This window comes from Pelobates fuscus, chromosome 1, assembly GCF_036172605.1.
Source record: "Pelobates fuscus isolate aPelFus1 chromosome 1, aPelFus1.pri, whole genome shotgun sequence".
NCBI lineage: Eukaryota > Metazoa > Chordata > Amphibia > Anura > Pelobatidae > Pelobates > Pelobates fuscus.
Window position 1 is genome coordinate 454,831,504 of NC_086317.1, and position 21,545 is coordinate 454,853,048.

Sequence of the window (21,545 nt, forward strand, 5' to 3'; positions counted from 1 at the left end):
TAAGGGGTTAATTCTCTCTGGCTATCACCTTCAAATTCCCCCTGCCACGTCTTGTCTCAACTCCCCATTTTAACCTTTAGATTGTAAGCTCACAGACTGTCTAGATAAGTATTTTGTATAAAAGAACTTTAATGACCAGATCCCAGCTCACAGGCAGAACTCTCTTATGTATTGGTCTGTGTATATTGTATAGACTTTTTCCCCAACTGTTCAGCCCTAAGGAATTTGTTAGTGCTTTGTAAATACCCGTAGTAATAATAATAATAATGTGCGTGTAATTTATAGCGTGTGCCTGGTTCTCGCCATTCCAGCAAGTCGTTCCTTTTATGTTTTTGCTCATTTTTACTTTATATATGTAAATATTTTAAGTTTATTGAAAAACCTTTTGCAACCATTAACAATGTACAAAATAATGGATGTTTTTATTGTATACTAATTATGTCTTAATCATTTAAATTAATTGAATTAAAAGAAAATATGTTGCTCCACTTTATTTGTTTTTACATTTTATTTGTCCAAAAGGCAGCAGTACCGAATGCTTGAACAATGCAACAGTACCGAATGAACTTGCCGTACACAAATATATAGGTTAACAGAACTCTTGCTAAAGTGCTTAGAGTGTTAAATGCCTGTCCCTGCTTATTTTATAAATGTGCCAATTTCAAGAGAAATCAACTTTTTATTTTTATAAATTACGTTAGTAAAACCTCCCGGCTGTCAGTCAACTAGGATAATTACTTGTCTTACTTGCCTTACTGTTGCTCAAAACAGAGTGCTTTATGTGTGCTTCTCATAAAACAAATGAATGCTTCTCTATGGATTGCAGCGATTACTATGCATTAGCCTTGTGACCAAAGCACTTCCAATGTCCCCATTTGCTTTTTAAAATTCAGACATCACTGTGTTTCGTTTTACTGTATATTATATTTATTTACCCACTTGTGATTTAAACATTTCCAGTCCAGCTGTTGTGTACTTAGTTTCCCCAACTGGAATGCCAAATATTAGCCATCAGTGCTTGATGATAAGAGTGATATATAGTAAGATAGGCTGTGGCACCTAGCAGTTCTTTCAATTATAAAAATGTCTTACTTGCTTGTACCAAACTTTACAGACTTCTGCACTTTTCTTTTTTTTTTTTTTTATAATTCTTTATTTTTGTTGTGCATGATATAACAATAGGCTTGATCAGCCACAAGCAGTAATATAACAAACAGTTGAAACATAACGTGGCATATGAGTATACAGCACATTTTTAGTTTTGTAAGAGAAAATATAAACAGTGGGTGAGCGTTGCTTGAGATTTACAGAACGTTTGACTATGCCACAATGGAGAGTTAGGAGATGTAAACACAGCTTTTGTACATTAGTGACATGGAGATATCTGTACATTTTTAAAAGTTAAGTTGTAGTTTGTATGCTAAGTTACGCTTTTATGAGCTTTAGTCTTGTGTGTCAGGTTAAAATAAAAGGAATAAAACAAGCTTGGGTCATGTAACTAGTATTTGCTGAACATATGATGGTGTTTTGAAAACGTGGGAAATACCTAAGCGAATCAGCCCCTTCACCATGATGCAGCACATCAGTCAAGCTAGGTTTACCGGTACAGTGTACTTCGGAGCACGATATATCATGCTGGGTGTTCTCGGGTGTGTAGCAAGGCTGGTAGAGACTGTACATGAAGTATCCCAGGTTAGGTTTGTGTGAGTGCGCTCTAATTGTGCATATACAGCACGGCAAAGTAGTGGGCCTAAAAAGCCGCGGTCGCCACCACCTATCCTACGCTGGTATGTAGCATGGGTCTGGCCTAGTGTCCCGAAGACAAGCATGTTAGTTGGTGCATGAGTGCGTGCGTGTCCCGCTGAGTTGGTATATGTTTATGCCAGTTATATGCCTCATGTGTGTGTTTGCAAAGTGACAATTAACCTCCGGCTAAAGACAGATCCTGCGTTGGCTAGCTGCCAACTCGGTGCCCATCCTCAACTAGCATGCATATTTACACCGTTTAACTTGTGGGCATGGGAAGTACTCAAGTCTCTAAGACCTAGGTGTCAGAGTTCTCTGTGGATGTACTCGTGCGCAGGGATGTAGTACAGGCAAGCATGCCGGTGGTAGGGATGTAGTCCAATTTGCAGGTGGTTTTGCCAACTGTCTGCGCTTTTTGGGGTGCAAAGTCCCGATTCAGCCTATGCCCCGGCTCGGTATCAGGCGTAGGGGGTGGTGCATGGACAAGAGGCAGGCGTCAAGCAGTTTCTCCCCATAGCCCCGGGCATTCGTGAAGGCCTGCACCGCTTGATGTCGTACCTGGTCACTCACGTGGGAGGCCGAGGTCTTCCCCTGCAGGGGCCAGCTTTGGATCCCCGGTGGATGGTCGCCGCCTGCGGCATCGGATCTGTAGCGGTGAAGGCCAGTGCTCTGGGAGTGCGTCCCCGGTGGCCTTCAGCCCGGGTGGGCCCATCGCGTGGGGTTGTAGTGTTATCATGGGAAGAGCGCCCAGGAGGGTCCTGCACATCTCCCGCTCCTTCTCCAGCCACATTTTCTCTGCATCCAGTGCTTTAGGCATCTCTCGATGGACAGTGAGCTTTTTCCAGAGCACGCTTTTGCTTTATGTTTTTGCTCATACTGGCTCTGCTCTGTTTCCATACCATATTGTACACCGGGCTGTTGGTAGGCAGCCATCTTGTGGTACACCTCCCAGTCCGTGATTCTAGGCAGGACGGGTGTTAAATCGTTGCCGTGTGTAGCGGTGGTTGGCCGCGGGGACTGGGATGACCCCCGCCGGTCCAAAGAGAGGGGGGGGATGCCGGTCGGAGAACTGGGGGAGCGGCTGTCTCGCCCCAGCTCATGCTTTCCTAGGCCTCAGGCCTCAATCAGGGTTACTCTGATGCCGGTCAGTATCCTGAAGGGTATCCCCGTGTTCACCGTCTGCTGGTGAGTATTTTAAGCACCGCTTTGGGGTTGTATTTGCTTGCAGCTCGCAGTTAGCTCCGATATTCCGGCTTAGATGCAGGAGCTCAGACGAGGCACGTCTGATCCGATCGGCGGTCAGGCTACGCCCCCCCACCCCCCCCCCCCCTGACTTCTGCACTTTTCTCCTATTAACGAGCATGGCATTCATTAGCCAAAGATGACAAATGTGTGTTTGCAGCCATGCCACTTACATGCACTTCATGGTTTACCAAACAGGTGTAAAGTTATGACCAGATTCAGACTAGGAACTTTATATCCAAGGCACTCCATATGACTGATGAGCTTGTGTAAGAAATTAGTGATTGCTCATTAGCGTGTCTTTTTTTTATAATATTCTTCCTTCTGCAGACAGTAGCTGTGACAACATATTTGGATCTTCATTAGCTATGCAGAGGAACACAAGAAAGCAACACTTTAAACTGAATTACCCTGGACAATATCTCGGAGTATGCCTCTGGCATTAAACGTATGACAACCTGGTTAGAAAGAAGTAGATTAAAGGAACACTATAGTCACCTAAATTACTTTAGCTAAATAAAGCAGTGTTAGTGTATAGATAATTCCCCTGCAATTTCACTGCTCAATTCACTGTCATTTAGGAGTTAAATCACGTTGTTTCTGTTTATGCAGCCCTAGCCACACCTCCCCTGGCTATGATTGACAGAGCCTGCATGAAAAAAAAAACTGGTTTCACTTTCAAACAGATGTAATTTACCTTAAATAATTGTATCTCAATCTCTAAATTGAACTTTAATCACATACAGGAGGCTCTTGCAGGGTTTAGCAAGCTATTAACATAGCAGGGGATAAGAAAATCTTAATTAAACAGAACTTGCAATAAAGAAGCCTAAATAGGGCTCTCTTTACAGGAAGTGTTTATGGAAGGCTGTGCAAATCACATGCAGGGAGGTGTTACTAGGATTCATAAACAAAGGGATTTAACTCCTAAATGGCAGAGGATTGAGCAGTGAGGCTGCAGGGGCATGTTCTATACACCAAAACTGCTTCATTAAGCTAAAGTTGTTCAGGTGACTATAGTGTCCCTTTAAACAAACAGAGCTGCACACTCATAATGATACAATGCATACATTATTGTTTACAATGTAACAAACCAAAAAGTTACACTGCAAATTGCCTGGAAGATAACATTAAATGAAATATTAAAAATTGCCTTATTTTGAAACTACGGAGAATATTCCCGAATGCTTTGGTAGCTCCATACTACCTTTCTCAAGGCAAGAAGGGATCATATTCTAAATATTTCTATCTTCAGAGTAGTAGTAAAACCACTAATTGCAGATGGTTATGAAAAGGTTTTTGCAGTCTATGTTAAATCTAATTTCTGCCATTTGGTGTTCATGGGTCCATCTTGTCTCTGCACTGACTACAGACACCAAATAAGAATGAAGGTCTGATTGAGAAGTTCCATCAATGGGAGTTTGCCCCCCAGAGAAGTGCAAAACATGAACTTCAGAATTAGTTATGCTAAAATTACAGTTATAAATAGCTAATATATGCTGTCCCATCCACCGGCTTTCACTTCAGTCATGGAAAGGTATATATTTCAATAGACATATACAGAATTTTTAGACTAATGGCCATGCAAGGTGACAGTCTTGTGGTGCTGTTCACGGATTCTGTCATGTCACGTAAATCAATACTGTGAACGGTCTGTAATTAAAGTAATTATTATTTTGTAAAAAAGAAATGTATTGCCAGTTTTGCTTCGGCATTCTCACTCACTGTCAATCAGAGAACAAATCTCTATTTAGATTACTATTAATAATGTCAGATCGAACTCTGATAAAATCGTTTCATGGATGGATAATTTGCGTAATATAATGTGCATATATTGAAGTTCATTTGCTGAATCTCATTTCTGTTGCAACAATTACCTCTCTTGTAACTATTGAAATGTAACTACTGAAATGCATGATCTTACGCACTTCTATAACTCCAGGCTTGCGACGACCTTGGTCGCTGGACCACTGCCGAATTGGGGATAACATATGTAGACTTGTGGTACTGTGCATTTTGATATCATCTTTACATTACGTAGTGGACTTTATCTGCCTATCGCTCATGATTACACTATATTCTGTACTTTTTCTTTTCACTATTTGTCGATGCTGAATTTTTGAGGGTTCTTCCCCACCCCCCACCCCTCCCCCCGCCGTGCTCAAGAGGGGTTAAGGGGTTAATCACTTACCTTTCTCCAGCGCCGGGCTGGAAATCTCCTCACTCTTCTGACGTCAGTGCTGAATCCGCATGCGCGGCAAGAGCCCCACGCGCATTTAGACAGTCCATAGGAAAGCATTTCTCAATGCTTTCCTATTGACGTCAGCGTCTTCTCACTGTGATTTTCACAGTGAGAAGCGCGGAAGCGCCTCTAGCGGCTGTCAGAGAGACAGCCACAAGAGGCTGGATTAACCCTAAAGTAAACATAGCAGTTTCTCTGAAACTGTTTACAGCTGCAGGGTTAACCCTAGATGGACCTGGCACCCAGACCACTTCACTGGTCTGGGTGCCTATAGTGGTCAATTAATTCAGATATCATACATGCAATCTGTATTTTTTGAAGCCATTTAAAACGTCAAAGATTAGTTGTTACGTTTGGAAAACTAGCAATTTGACCATACATTTCAGGAAGAAAAAAAAAAGATATTGTTTTTCCAAATGGAAAAGCAATGTTTAACTATTTAATTTTTGAAAAAGTTATTGCATTTTTATGGACAAATAGGTTGCCGAGATTTTTATAAAATGTCAAGAAAGTAACTTTAATATTTATTTTCCTGATTAATACATCCACAAAATGGGGATAGTAACTGAGAGGATTAATAAATGATTGTAGGAGATATTTTATCATTCCAGTGCCAACCAGGACAGCCAATGAAATTTTACAAGTCGTAATTTGGCCGCTAAAGAATGCGAAGCAATTTTACTAATGAACGATCGCTACTCGAATCATACTCTTCATTAACTTCTTAAATGCTCTTATCAGTCACAACTTTAATTAAACCCTGTTCACCGCTGTAGCCAGGCAAATATAATGTCATTAATAATCATTTGGATTTACTTTAAAGTAGTTAAGTTAAAACAGATATTAACTTCAAAAATACACTCCGAGAGCATGAATGGGCAACTATTACCCTCCAGTTTCTTTTGGAAAATTACAAGTAAAAAAAAAGAAAAGAAAGAAAAGATGTGATCTGCACAGAAGTAAAAAAAAAAAAAAAATGGACCTGCTTGCCTGACAACACAGGGATCACATATGTGCACATGTATACAATTAGTGTATGTATAAGGGTGTCTTATCTGCATTTGTTTTCTGAAGCTTGGACAGGGATACATTTACCAGCAATGCCTAGAGGTGCATGCTACCTTGCAGGGTTTTGTCTTGGTATTTTAACCTCTTAACGACCGCGGACGTACTAGGTAAATAGGCAAATAGGAGCCCTGGACTTACCTGGACCGGCGATCCCCTTTGGGGGGGACTGCCCGAGACCCCAGCAGTCCCCCTGCAACAGCTCTGGCCACCCCGGCCCTCCAGGGCCATGTGATCACCATGATCACATGGCCGCAATAGGAGTCTATGGAGCTGCCAGCAAGGGGACTGTCTAAGCTCTTTATAATATATTATACATAGATAATGCATATATTTGATTTCATTATAAGTGTACTTTGAGATATATACTCAACCATATATATATATATATATATATATATATATATATATATATATACACACACACACACGTGTATTATATGTATATGTGTATGTATATATATATATATAACTCAAAAAATGGCTACCCAAACATTTGACAAAGACTGGTGGTAGAATTAGTGCATGGAAAGTGTTAAAATTCCACCATGTGAAATACCCTACAGTGTCTACTTTTCAAAAATATATGGTTTGATGGGAGTAAATTACATTGGCCAGCTTCAAAAATGTATGAGTGCATGATGACCAGCTGTGAAAAGTTCAAGTTGGAGAACTCGACACACCTATACACGGGTAGTACACATATAGGGGTGTTCTTTGGCAGTAACCCTTAAAGTTCTCAGTACATGTATTCTTAAATTGCTATGTGTGACATTGAAAATCACCAATTATTTTTTGTTTTAAAATTTGGCATAGATTGGTGGTAAAATGGTCGCATGAAAAGTCAATGTACATCAAGTTTAATACCTTAGGTTGTCTTCTTTTAAAAAATATATATATACATGTGAAGGGTTATTCAGGGATTCCTGACAGATATCAGTGTTACAATGTAACTGTCACGAATATGGAGTGACCATGGAGTCAAACCAGGCCAAAGTCAAAGGGAACCAGAAAACAGCAAATACGAAATATCAGAGCCAAGTCAAGGGAACCAGAAATCAGAATAGTCAGGGATGAAGCCAAGTCAAAACCAGATAAACACTAAACCAGATACAAACACACTCTTGGGACACTAACAAGCTAGGAACCACAACAGGGCACTGAAACATTGGTTAAGTGAGCTTTTATATGTTTGGGGATGTGATTAATGTATTCACGCCCCAAAACGTAAGAGGGCATTTGTAAATCCCGCCCACAGTACTGCCCTTAGTCTGACGGCACGCGTGCGCCGCATTATAATAAGGGGCATGCGCACAGCGTCCGGCTGTCACGATTACTATATGCTCCAGAACTATGTAATACACAACAAACAAGGATAACATATACCGGGCCAAAGAATGGCCAGACTTATCGTAAATAAAGAATGGTCAAAATACTAGCCGAGGTTAGGGACACAGAAAGAGACACACGAGCAAACAAGCCAAAAGGATACCAGAAATATGGGAAAGTCAAAATACAAGCCAAAGTCAAATACCAAAAACAACTAGAATAGGAAAGCACTCTCTGTTAACCAACTAGTGGAAACCACGACAGGGCACTGACCAAATGCTATTTTGAGTTTAAATAACTCTCCTAAGGTTATGATTGGTTGTACATAGCCTTCGACCCCAAAATGCTAGACTACCAGGAAGTAGCAGGACCTGCTGTCTGATTAAAAGCCAAGGGGGTGTCGCCAAGTTAGTTTATAAAAGTGTCCATTTATACTGAAAGGTGTCTGATGCTTTCATTTATTAGGGCTAATGAAAGCCACTCGACCAGCTGATAGGCGCTCTTTCATGTTATCTGCACTCATAAGTGCTTTCGTATTGGTTCTATTATATCTCTGGTTTTGGATTGGCTATTCGTGATTTCTGTTATCCTGTCAGTGCTAGTTTTCTTGTGTTATCATATCTCTCTGTCTCAGACCTTATACTTATACTTATACTATACCTTATACTTTTTAGAGTGACTCTCATAGGAGTAGTTTCCATAATAGTCAATAACGTGTCTTTACCACCAATTTCACACAAGAGAAATCTTGCACACCCACATCCTAAAACTATCTGGGCAAGTTAGTCCATAAAAACAGCAAATCATAGAAAAAATGTACTTATCGGAGCTTAAACCTTCTTAAGAGATGTTACATTACTTTCACTAGCAACCAAACTTTTGGTTGATGAATGAATAACTGATGAATAATTCAGGCTTGCTTGCGGTCACATTTGTTTGTTGTTGTGTGTTGTCAAATGCAGAGAGCTTTTAATCGAAATTCTCAAGTTGAACAAAAGTGGTAAGCGGAATATGGTAGAGTTCTCTTCCTTTGGGTTCTGTTCTTTAATGATCTTGCAGGGAGGGCACTGAAAGACATGTGTCAGTGTTTGTAGATGATATAAAATTAGTTTTGGCAATGCACACCGAACACAGAATGGTATGTATAGTTTTGGGATCCTGGGATCCTCGACACATGAAATTCAAACTTACCTCTGACAGCTTACAGGGAATTGTAGAATAGGATTTAGGAATTGAGATTTAGACAACATAATTGGAAATATAATTTTCCTCTTTATAAATGAATGGCAAGTATGATTAGGCAGTAGTTTTCAAAGACCAATGAGAAACACAGAGGGGAATCAAACGCATGACAAAAATAAATAGAACATGGAGCTTGAAGAAAGACCAGAAAAGTAAAATTTTGCAAAAAAGGCCAACAAGGACATGAGGGAATTTGACAGGACTTGTTTTACTATATATAAGGTCTAACACTTAAGAGTTCTCTAATTACATTAGCTGACAAAGTAAATTAACTTTTTTTTTTTAATCTACCATGGGTTAAAAAAATGTCTGTTTCCGAAAAATCTAGTTAGAAATCAACTAAGTTGGGCACAGAAGTGTGGTAAAACCCACATATTTTGTGTTATGACATGTCACCATAATGTTTGAATCTAAATAAGATGAATATACATATTTAATAATAATCATTGAAATACATTCTAGAAAAAAAATGCATATAGAATGAAAATGTTTATTGGCAAATGTTTATTTGCTATATGGCAATAAAATATAAAATAAAATAACTCAAAATACAATAAATGAGCAAAAATGCAAACAGTAAACTGCATTATATAACATTTCTACTACGTTTCGACTTTTTTCTTTTATGTGGCTCTTCTTCTTTGTGAAGACAACAACAACAGTTGCCCATCATTGCTGGGTCCCATCGGCCCTTGTATCTTCTTATCGTTGTACTTATATCCTGGTGAAACCTTTCACCTTACTCGTCACATTTTAGAGTGGCCTTTTATTGTGGTCAGCCTGAGGCACACCTGTGCAATAATCATGCTGTCTAATCAGCATCCTGATGTGCCACACCTGTGAGGTGGATGGATTATCTCACCAAAGGAGAAGCGCTCACTAACACAGATTTTGACAGATTTGTGAACAATATTTGAGAGAAATAGGCCTTTTGTGTACGTAGAAAAAGTCTTAGATCTTTGAGTTTAGCTCATGAAAAATGGGGGCTGAAACAAACATGTTCCGTTTATAATTTTGTTCAGTGTATTTCAATATTTGTTTATGTCATGGGTGCATAAACCTTTTTAGTGAATCCAGAGTTATGATATGTTGCTTTTTTCTGGCACAAAGTTTGGACTAGCCGTTAGACAGCCTGGGTCCACACCAATTGCTGTTCCATAAAAAAACATTTATACAATAGTCTGCCCATCGCTTTCTAGGGCTTGATGGATGCCAGACAATTTGTACCGGCCACCCTTCATCTGACCTGCTGTGGAAAGCTTTCAAGACAATGCTTTATATTTCATCATATTCCTACTGGCATATGTCCCTGGTATTCCTGCAAATTGTCTATATTTCTCTGGTATGTTACATGCACATGGGAACCCACCCTCCCTTTCCCTGTAGGGTTTCTAAAAATATAAAAACACACAATGCAGACCTTGTGCGGTATCTGGATAATTACCCCAACATACATTATTGTGGCTCCAAATATAATTCAGCTACACCCCTCACATTTCTCCTTGTGTAAAATTGGGCAATGAGGCATGGCTGTGGTAGAGAATACAATACTACTATATGGTTCTTCGGCAGCAAAAACTTTGAACCTAAAAATTGTGCTACATTTGGTAGAATTACATCTATTTAAAAGTCATGTCAATAAACAAGTATCCCAATGAAGTTCCTCCCCTACACTTGACTTGACTAACATGAGGATTGGCTATTCCCCTGGACCGTACTTCTTATGCAGGGGTTTGGCAACCTTCGGCACTCCAGATGTTTTGGACTACATCTTCCTTGATGCTTTGCCAGCACTATAACTAAAAAAGGAATATGGTAGATGTAGTCCAAAACACATGGGGTGCCGAAGGTTACCTGCCCCTGCTTTGTGGGCTGCACTTTTCTTCAGGCACCTTCACCTGCATATTATTTTGCACAGCATTGTAATATTTTTAATTTAATACCAATTTTATTACCATTTGTTGCACTTCACCATAAAATGTTATGTACTCGTCTTTTGTGTCATTGATGTAAATGCTTCGTTAAAAAAAAAAAAAAAAACGTCATGAGAAATATTACGACGACAAAAGATATATTCACATTGTGAGTCAGGATTTAAAGCAAATTAAACTGAATTTCAAACTTAAAAGACTTTTAATACTCAGTCAGTATAGTGACTCACTAAGAATTCTGCTTTGGCCCTTGTAACCTTTTTTTCAATTTACTTTTTTTTTATTTATGTAAATATTTTTTCTAAATAATATAAGTCTTTATAATCAATTTAATAGTCAGACTTCATAAACTTAATACACTATATAGCTCATTCTACCGCTTTGTGCTACAATGTGCTACTTGACCTACCTGTCAGGGTTTCTCTACTGTTTTAAACAGCAACCCTTCCTCTCGCTGGGCTTTTCAGCTGCTTTTAACGATCAACTCCTTCATTACCGTTTCCACGGTTGCTCACCTGGTTGTTAGCAACAAGCCCTGTTGCTAATCAGTGCAGCCTATTTAAGCAGCAAGTTCCAGTATCTCCTTGCCCTTATCCTGTTTGCGGCTGGACTCACATTTCTCCAATTTACAGAAGAGATTATTTCCTCTGAGTCTCTGTAGGACATGAGAAATGTCTGTGTGATGGTCCTTGAGAGACGTGGAATGGATAAGAATATTGTTGAGATAAACCACCACACATTGCTACAGCATATCTCCCAGGACACCATTCATAAATTCCTGGAAAACCGCTGGAGCATTGCAAAGACTAAAGGGCATTGCTAGGTATTCATAATGCCCGCTCCTTGTGTTAAATGCGGTTTTCCATTTGTGTCCCTCTTTTAGCCTGACTAGATTATATGCCCCTCTCAAATCAAGTTTATTGAAGACCGTTGCTCCCTTGAGGCGGTCAAATAACTCAGTGATCAAGGGAATGGGGTAGGCATTCTTAATAGTGATACGATTGAGACACCTGTAGTCTATACTGGGTCTCAACTCGCCACTCTTCTTTTTCACAAAGAAAAATCCGGCTCCGGCAGGAGAGGAGGACTTGCGAATGAATCCACTTTACAAAGCATCGGTAACATACTCCTCCATGGCTTAATTTTCTGCTACAGACAGCGGGTAAATCCGGCCACGAGGGGGAATGGCATCAGGTTGGAGTTTGATAGCACATTCATTAGAACAGTATGGGGGCAAAACGCTGGCCTGACCCTTGTCAAATCCATCTTAGAATTCCTGGTACTCAGCATGCAACAAAGAGGCAGAAGATGTGCACAAAACTTTGACTGGTTTCCAGAGACAAGTAAATGTACATTGCTTTTGTATATATTGTGTATTAATATTCTTTTTGTATTTTATTGTACCCTATTGTATCAATGCAATGTTTTGTCGACCCAACAAATACTTAAAAACGAGAGAAATCTCAATGTATCTATCCTGGTAAAATATTTTATAAATAAATAAATCTCAGATTTGTGCAAATCAAATGTGGGGTTATGCTTCTGTATTCATGGGTATCCCAAAACAACCAGGTAATATGGAGAGCAAATCACCTGGAGTTGGATCATCTCATGGTTTATAGCCCCTACAGCCAAAGATATGGGCACGGTCAAATGGGTAACGTGGGTAGGCTTTAGTGGTCTGCCATCAATGGCATTGAAAGCTAGCATGCTCTGATGCAAAGATACTGTCTATAAACAAGCCTGCAGCCCCAGAATCAAGTAATGCCTGGATATTAACGGATGACTCAGGCCAGGAGAGGACAATAGGAACTAAGGGTTTGTCTTTAGAGATCTCTGGGGATGCGGAAAGGCTACCCAAGGTCTGTCCCTGACAGTACCTTAGGTGCATGCATTTTCCTGGTGTCCACAGTATAGGCATAAGCCTTCACTCCTCTTAAAGGCCCACTCATGCACTCAGGCGTGAGAAGCATAACAGCCTTGGCTCCACACTGTTAGAGGAACGCTCCTGGGTTCCAGCCTCTGATGTCCATGCCCCATCCTTCCTTCGTTCCTTTCATGGCCGCTTTCCCATGAAACCTAGATCCACCCGTGGGGGTGGGGGTGGGGTTGTTGAGGGGGAGGTACTGTCAGGGTTTCTTTCCTGTTCTAAAATAGCAACCCTTCCTCTCTCTGTGTCTGAGCTATTCCGCTGCTTTTTAAGGATCAGCTCCTTCATTACCATTTTCATGGTTACTCACCTGGTTGTTAGTAGCCAGCCCTGTTGCTAATCAGTGCAGCCTTTAATCAGCAATTTCCAATACCTCCTTGCCCTTGCGTGGTTTCCTGTTTACTGTTTCACAGAAGACTTCCTGTTTCCTGTGTATTTCCTGTGGCTCCTGCTCGTCTGACTACCCACTTTGGTGCCTGACCCCTGCTTGCCTCCTTGGACTTTGCTTCTGTTTTGTTTTTATATGATGCAATTTATTAATAAAGGTGTTTTGCATCTACCTTTTGTCTCTGTCTGGTTCCTGGTCCCTAACACCACCATTGTGACATGTTAAAAGACAAAACTGGCTATCGCTGGAATCCAGACGACAGGGGGGATTTGGGGGGGGGGGGGTTCACAATGTTGATACACTATGTCAAAGGGTTCCATGGGAAAAATTAATTGGGAACCCCTGCTCTAGACAACTATAACTGTACATATACCTACTAGTGCCCCGTTGTATGTACTGCATAAGACTCCACACACCTGTGGGAATTGCATAAAGCAACACCATGTAAAAATTAGTGCTTTACATTAAAATGCCACTTAAATGTTAACGATTGTATACTATGTCGCCTGTTCATGCTGTTTGTTTATTCATGCACTGAAAAATAAAGAATTTATAAAAAAAAAAGTGTCTCGAACCTCATTCTCCTACAGAGCACCGCAATTATGGAATAGCCTCTCGGACAACATTAAATCTGCTCCCAGTCTAAAATACTTTAAGAATTCTCTGTCACTATACTTTTTTACAGAATGTACCTGTAATTATGGTTAATTATATTTCTTATATGTACGTGTTCTGTGTAAAATTTCATTCAGCATTATTTTCCATATTTTATTTTTTTAAATCTTCAGTATACAATTTTGGATTGAAGGTCCTGTCTTTAATGAATGGATAAAAATATATTGTGAAAGAAAATAAGTACCCATTGGTCCATTTTGTCAGATTTGTTTTATCTGTTTGTTCTTTGAAAAGGTACATCCCAAGTTTTCTTGAAGCCCTTTGCTGTAGTTACCTTTTTTTTCTCAGCTGAATACTCTAATACTATGTTAGTAAAGTAGTGTTTTGTTTTTTTCTTTTGCCTGGAACTCTTTTTTACACCCACCATCCTTAAACCGTTGCCAATTTACTCATTGAAATAATTTTCTTCGCTAAACTTAAATACTTAATAAAAGCACAAAATAATATATAATAAAAAACACAACACAAATTATTTTTTAGATTAATACTAAGCAGTGCTCCTTTACTCACTATATAATTTTGAGTTAAAACATGTTTACATATAAATAAACTTGATTGAAGTGTACTATAACAAATTATAAAATAACAAATGCATTCGTTGCAACACTACAGAATCTGCAACTTCAGTGCAATGAAGAATTGTGTTTGATAAAGGGTATGATATATTTGAAGGTGTGAATGATTTTCACTGTTCTATTGCTAGCAAACTCAATCAGCTCTTAATGGAAGAACTGGTATAGCATTCTCAAAGGACCAATTAAAAAATGTAATCCAACGCAACAAGTATACAGCAACAGTGTTTTCAAGTAATTGCCTAGCATAACATACAGCGCCTGAAACTCTTAAACAATAGAACTCAACTAAAACTGTTCTTTCTCAATAGAAAAGTCCGAAAACTTCTGTAACAAAATAAAATACAACATGCGTGTACTTATGAACGAGAGAGCACATCACCAGTCAATATTCGTACATAAATATAGAATTGTATGTATTATACTGTGTATGTACTGTTTGAATGGTATTTCTTAAAGTGTGAGTTGACCTTTTATTTTTTATTGAAAAAGTATATGAAAGCCTTTTCATTCTGTCGGGCTTTATTTTGATTATGATCCAAACATTTGTCTACTAATAAGTTGGCTTTAAGGTAAATGACAGGTACGTCTAAATACATAGCAGAGTGTCAGTGGCAGAGCCAGATTATCCATTTGGTGACTAAGGCGGCCACCTAGGGCCCCAGCTCAGACAAGAGCCTTATGGACCCTGTCTGGGCCCAGAGCTATGGCTCTGGATGTATGGAGGCCCTTCTCAAACCAGTGGGGAGATCAAAACATCTCCATAATTGGCCCTCTGCCATATCACTTTGATGATGGTCAGTACAAGTTGCAGTCCCCCGGCATTTCTTGATGGCTCAGAGTGCTTAATCACTGATTGAGCGCCAGAAAAGTGAGGGTGTTCTTAAAGTGGTCTGTACTTGATACTTATTCAAACAATGGAGCTCTTCCACCAGACCACCAGGGTTCCAGCTCACCCACCACTGTACTGTCAGGAAATGGACACTATCGTCACAAGAACAACTACAGCTTACTGTATGTGTTCTGGTGAGTATAATCATTGCCTTCAGGCTTTTTGCCATAAACACTATCTTTTCAGAGAAAATGCAGTGTTTACATTACAGCCTAGGTATACCTCCAGTGGCCACTCCTCAGAAGGTTGCTAGAGGTGCTTCTTGGGGCAGTGCTGCACAGTGTGACTGACATTCAGTGTCTCCACCCTCTGCATGGAGACACTGAACTTCCCTTACAGAGAGGCATTGATTCAATTCATCTCTATGAGGAGATGCTGATAGGACAGGGCTGTATTTGGCTTGTGTTGGTTCTGCCCCTGATCTGACTCCTTGACAGTCTCAGCCAGTCCAATGCTTTCCTATGGGAAAGCATTGTGATTGGTTTTGATCAACACTTTGATTAACGCTAAGCAGGCAGGTCCAGAGCAGAGCCAGCAGCAGCAGACTGGAGTAAAGGTAAGGTGTTACTATATTAAGAGAGGCAAGGGGGCCAGGAGGACTAGATGGTGTTTTTTTTACACAGGAATACATGTAAGTGTTCCTGACCCTATAGTGTCCTCTTAAGCATGGGCCCAGGACAACCACAAGGGAAACCACGACAGGGCACTGAGCACGATGAGAACTGGGCCTAAATACCTCTCCTCTAGATCTGATAGGCTGTAACCGGCCTTTGACCCCAAAGCAGTTACCAGGTTTTCATTTGCATAATTGCTGCTCAGCATTAACCCTTCTGTGGATTTGGTTGCTGCTCGGCACAACGTTTCCTGTGTGGACAGTAAATGTCATTAACCACATTTTTATAAGCGGATGAATACGTGACACTTCATAAGCCACAGCTAACTACACTAAGATCCTAATGCATAGGCACCTAAAGCTTTGTTCCTTTTTACTCCCATCATGTCCCTAACGCACTTTTTGTGTCACTTTGTGTTGACATACTATCTAAATTAAAACAGAAATTATGAACATGTACCGTCTACACACAAACCTGTAACTTAAGAAAATAATTTGTGGTTTTTGCTTTGTCAAGAAAGTTAATATTTATTAAATAAAGTTTAGTTGAAACTTTTTTAAAAATACATTGCAAGTTTTAATTTCTTTAAAGAGTACAATAGTCCCAGTGACTATAATTTTAATAGATGTTTAACATAAAATAAAAATGCACGCACTCTAATTTAATGGGGTGCACATACCAGGCCCAGTTGTTACACACCAAGATTCTCTCACTTCATTATGTGTTAGCACAGCCAATTTATTCACTTAGTATCACTATAGTAAACATTGCAGCCATATTTGTGTTGGTAGCCACATGCCCTATGTGCCCCTGCTCTTTCATTGCTAGTGATCAATAATGTGGAATTGCTCTGTTGAAAGTTTGTCTTTATATGGAACAATGTACAAATGGCTCAATCCAACAAAATCTGAATATTTAACCATTTAGGATTGGTTTACTAAATCCTGACATCCCATAATTTTATCATTGTTAGCAGAATGACCAGCATACTCAATAACAATCAGTTTCGGCAGACTAAGTAACTGACCTCTGGCACCTACTGTACAGTAGGATGTTTATAGAAAGATTTTGGTTCAGCATACTAACAGACTGATTCACTAAAATATTTATTTCAAAGTGAATTTTCAAATTTCAGGCCAAAATGGCTAAACTTGCATATCTGACTTGGAGAATTTTTCCTATTTGGCTATTTTTGGTCAAAAATAAAAATTTTGAATTTCTGAAAAAAACACACTTAACCAAATAACCCCACATCTGTCTTTGTTAGGTTGTAATTAAATGTACATATAAGTTTTCATTTAACTAAGCAGGGAATGTCTTATCTCATATTTGTCAGAGCTGGCTCAGCCATTGAATCAATATAAACTATATTGTCATTAGTGTTATGAAAATGTGCCTAATTACTGCTTCTTGTATTAAATTAAACGTATGTGTCCCTGGGGGTCTAGGTACACTAACAAGCACCTTAGGTTTTCTGAATTCAATGTCACCTTTAATCAACATAGAAAAAATAGATGTGCAGAGATATATTGTCAACTAATCATCATAATAAATTATTTATTATATTGAGCTCTCCTCCTCAAGAGGATGGTCTAAAGCAGGGGTTCCCAATTCATTTTTCCAGTGGAACCCTTTTACATGGTGTATCAACATCGTAGAACACCCCCCCCCCCTTCCTCCCCACCCCCCAAAATAAATTTTGCGCCATTGCATAAACCTTTTCTTTGAATTTGCTGGTGTGTGTCTGTGTGTCAGTGTTTATCTGTGTGTGTATGTATCTGGCACACAGATACCCACACACTGGCACATAGTGGCACACAGATACACACACCGTGACACACAAATACACACACCTTGACACATAGTGTGTATCTGTGTGTGTGTGTGTGTATGTATCTGTGTGTCATGGTGTGTGTATCTGTGTGTAAAAGTCTGTGTATTTGTGTGTGTCAAGGTGTGTTTATCTGTGTTTGTATGTGCCAGTGTGTGTCAGTGTGTATCTGTGTGTGTGTGTGAGTATCTGACACACAGATACACACACACTGGCACATAGTGGCACACAGATACACACACCTTGACATACAGATACACACACACACACTGGCACATACACACACACACACATACATAGGCACATAAACTCACACACACTGGCACAGACACACACTGACAGATACACTGACACACAGGCACTGACATACATATGTATACACACATACTCTGGCACATACACACACTGACACAAACAGACACTGACACACACAGACACTGACATACATATATACACACACAGTGACACATACACACACACCTTGACATACAGATACACAAACTGACACATACACACACAGATTCACACACATTGGCAAATGCATACACTGACACAGGTACACATACACACAGACACATGTTTATATGTTTAATTTACCTTTTTTCTTCTTCAGTGCTGCAGGCAGCTGTTTGAAGATGGTGTGCCATGTTGGCAGCTACTCACTCCTCGCTGTACTCCTTCTCTCTCCAGCTGTCACTTCCTCCCAGCATTCCATACAACACGGATCCGGTCGCGGTCTTAGACGCCCAGACTAGACCCCTGTTTAGCTATACCCATCGCCGACAGGCAAATTGCCACGGAACCCCAATTCTGTTCTCATGGATCCATAGGGTTCCGTAAAACACTAATTGGGAAACGCTGGTCTAAAGCTATTTTTCAATTTATCCCCTTGAGTTTTACAGAAAAAGCTGTTTATTTATAGATGTTGATATTACACAAATTAATGGATCTTATTTTATTGACCACAGAACGATGAAAGCCTAAAACGACTCAGAAGCTACTCAAGAAAGTTTGAAATCAATCCGAGCAATCTTAGAACTACTGCACCTTAATATCTTGGAATCCCTAGTGCAGGGATAGCCAACCTTCGGCACTCCAGATGTTGTGGACTACATCCTCCATAATGCTCTTACACACATAATGCTGGCAAAGCACCGTGGGAGCTGTAGTCCAAAACATCTGCAGTGCCAAAGGTTGCCTATGCCTGCCCTAGTGCCTTGGAATTACCTGCATGGTTTATATTAGTGTTGCATTCTCTCAAACGCCCAATAGAGGGCGCTTCTGAATAATTTCTGATGTCCTCAAGTGTCTTTAAACTATAACCCTTCATAGCACATTACAGCTGTAGTTACCTTGATCTTCCAGCAGAGCCCCTAAGGAATGTAACTTGCACTCCCGTTTTCCCATGCACACACACACACACACTCACACACAATGAAACCCTGTGTGCTGGTTGAAATTCAGTGAATAGCTTGTATCTGCTGCAGGCACTGCTCAGAGCAATGAACAACAATTTAGCTAAACTTCAGCTACATTCTAACTACTTATCTGTACCTTCAGATAACCAGTGTATGGTCAGTGCAGGACTAGCAGCCTCTGTGCCTGGTTTGGATATGAAGCTAACAGCTAACACGAGTTTACGCAGCTAGAAGTTTGAAGTTTTACTTGTCGTTTGAAGAGGAGGAATTGTCTCCCCCGTTTGGTGACACAGCTTTCTAAAAGGTAAGCTCTGGGAGAAATTCGAACTCTCATTTCCTGTCTTTTTCAATGCATGCTTTATTCTAAAAAAAACTCTATATATTTTTTTAATTGTTTTTTTTTTCTTTTTAAAGATAATTTATTATTTTGTATTTAAAAGCACCAACATATTCCACAGCGCTGTATATTTGGTAATAGAAAAAAAACAAAAAAACAGGCATAATAATGTAGACGTAACCATACAAAATAACAGTGGATGTGTTTGTGAGATTAGAATCTGGCAATTACAGCACTTTTAGAGAAAGGGCTTTGCAAGAGGGCTGGTGAGCTTGCAATCTAAGGGTTAAAAGGGGGAGATGAGACAATAGTTTGCAGGAAAATGTAAAACTGATGGCCTGGGTGTAAATAATAATATATAGCATGATGACGTTCTTGCCGCTTTTATACCATGAATATCATATTATTGATGTGATTATGAAACAGTGAATTGTGACAAATTTAACACCACATTGCAAAATTCATGATAAAATTGCTAGGTTTGAAAACTAGATGAACTGATGGATTTTCCCATTGTAGCTATTTTGGCCTTAATTTTGCAATTCAGTTTTTTTCCCCACAGGTTAACTGAATAAACCCTAAGTTCAATACTTAGTGGATAAACCCTCAAGCTTTTCTATAAAGCCAAAACATGAGGAGAACTGAAAAAAGGCTTACACTTGTAAATAAAATGTTTATCGATATTAATATTTTAGAATTTTATTGCAGCATGCTACATTCACTTTGAGCACCCGATGTTTTAACTGTCCTTTAATGAAATAAGCAGCATCGATGCTACATGCATTTCACATATTTGGTGCTCAGATATTTTTGTTTGTTTGTCATTTATTAATATCAGGCGAACTTGTTGGGATTTGTTAACTGTTATCTAATTAATTTTCATCAGATTTTCGTTTAGTTGTTTTAAAAAAAAAAAAAATTGCTGCCACTTGTTTATAGAACCATACATTATTTTGACTTTAAGGTATAGCTTGCTGTAGTGATCATGCTATCTGGTGTTTAGGATTTTGCACAGTGTCCCTTTAATGAAATGTATTTTATTGTATCTCCAGCAGATTCGTCACCTGACACTCACTCCACTTATGTGACAATAAAAGTCACAGTAAAATATAATCTACTGCATTGTTATTCTGTATTTACTCCATCTATTCGGAAAAAGTGCCTCCGAACATCAGAAGAATCATGGGGGAAACAGCTCCCCTTCAAACTACACCAGGGAGTCTTGGAATAGTGGGTGGAGTTGGGCTCCTCGGGGGTGGGACAGTAACACCACGTGTTCACAATGCTATTGTGGAACGCTTACGTGCTCGGATTGCCGCATGCCGGGAACATCATCGAAATTGCCAGGGTCGGTATGAGCGAAGTAGGGCTGAGAGCTCGGACAGAGAAAGAGAAAATACTTTACAGCTGCTCACTCTAGTGCAACATGGCCAGGGCACCAGGAAAACCAACAAGCACGTAAAGAATGCTCCACCACCTGACTATCATCATCATCATCATCAACAACAACATCAACACTTGTTGGGCAACAGCAGAAATGGCAATGAGATTAAAGCGGAACAGTCCCAGCAAACATCTAATGGCCTTGACCAAAGGAACTCGGCCCTCATTGCTGTAAGTAATTATTTATTTATTTTACTTGGGTCATACTATGGTATATATTATATGCACTTGGGACATTTCAGTTGCTACAATATAACATTAATATAATGGTACTAATAGTAATATAGAAGTAGCTCATCAGGTTTTAGTTCTATAAATTACAAGAAGACTCAGGTAGCAATTGATTGTTCTCAATTTGTCACAAGTTATAGGCACTTATATTCCTTAAATAAAAATATAGCTATCTGACCAGTCTAAGACTCCATAGCATCCTAGGGCAGGGGTAGGCGACCTTCGGCACTCCAGATGTTGTGGACTACTTCTCCCATAATGCTATTGTAGCCATAATACTGATAAAGCATCAGGTGGAACATATGGAGTGTTAAAGGTAAGGTACCCTGTCTTGGGCTTTTATACTATCCTCAACCCTTTTACCCAAACTATAATCTCAGTTCAAGATTCAAGCTAATGATTCCAGTGGGTGTGAAA

General features: G+C 39.6%; 1 protein-coding gene across 1 annotated transcript in view; it reads left to right on the top strand.

The window, feature by feature from the left end:
- The first annotated feature begins 19,167 nt into the window (after positions 1-19,167).
- Positions 19,168-21,545, top strand: part of MAML2 (mastermind like transcriptional coactivator 2) — a 167,364-nt gene continuing 164,986 nt past the window's right edge. The window contains exons 1-2 of the mRNA XM_063430524.1: positions 19,168-19,421; positions 20,507-21,068. Coding sequence (XP_063286594.1) covers positions 20,637-21,068 — 432 coding nt within the window. The 5' untranslated portion in view covers positions 19,168-19,421; positions 20,507-20,636. The remainder of the gene's footprint in view (positions 19,422-20,506; positions 21,069-21,545) is intronic.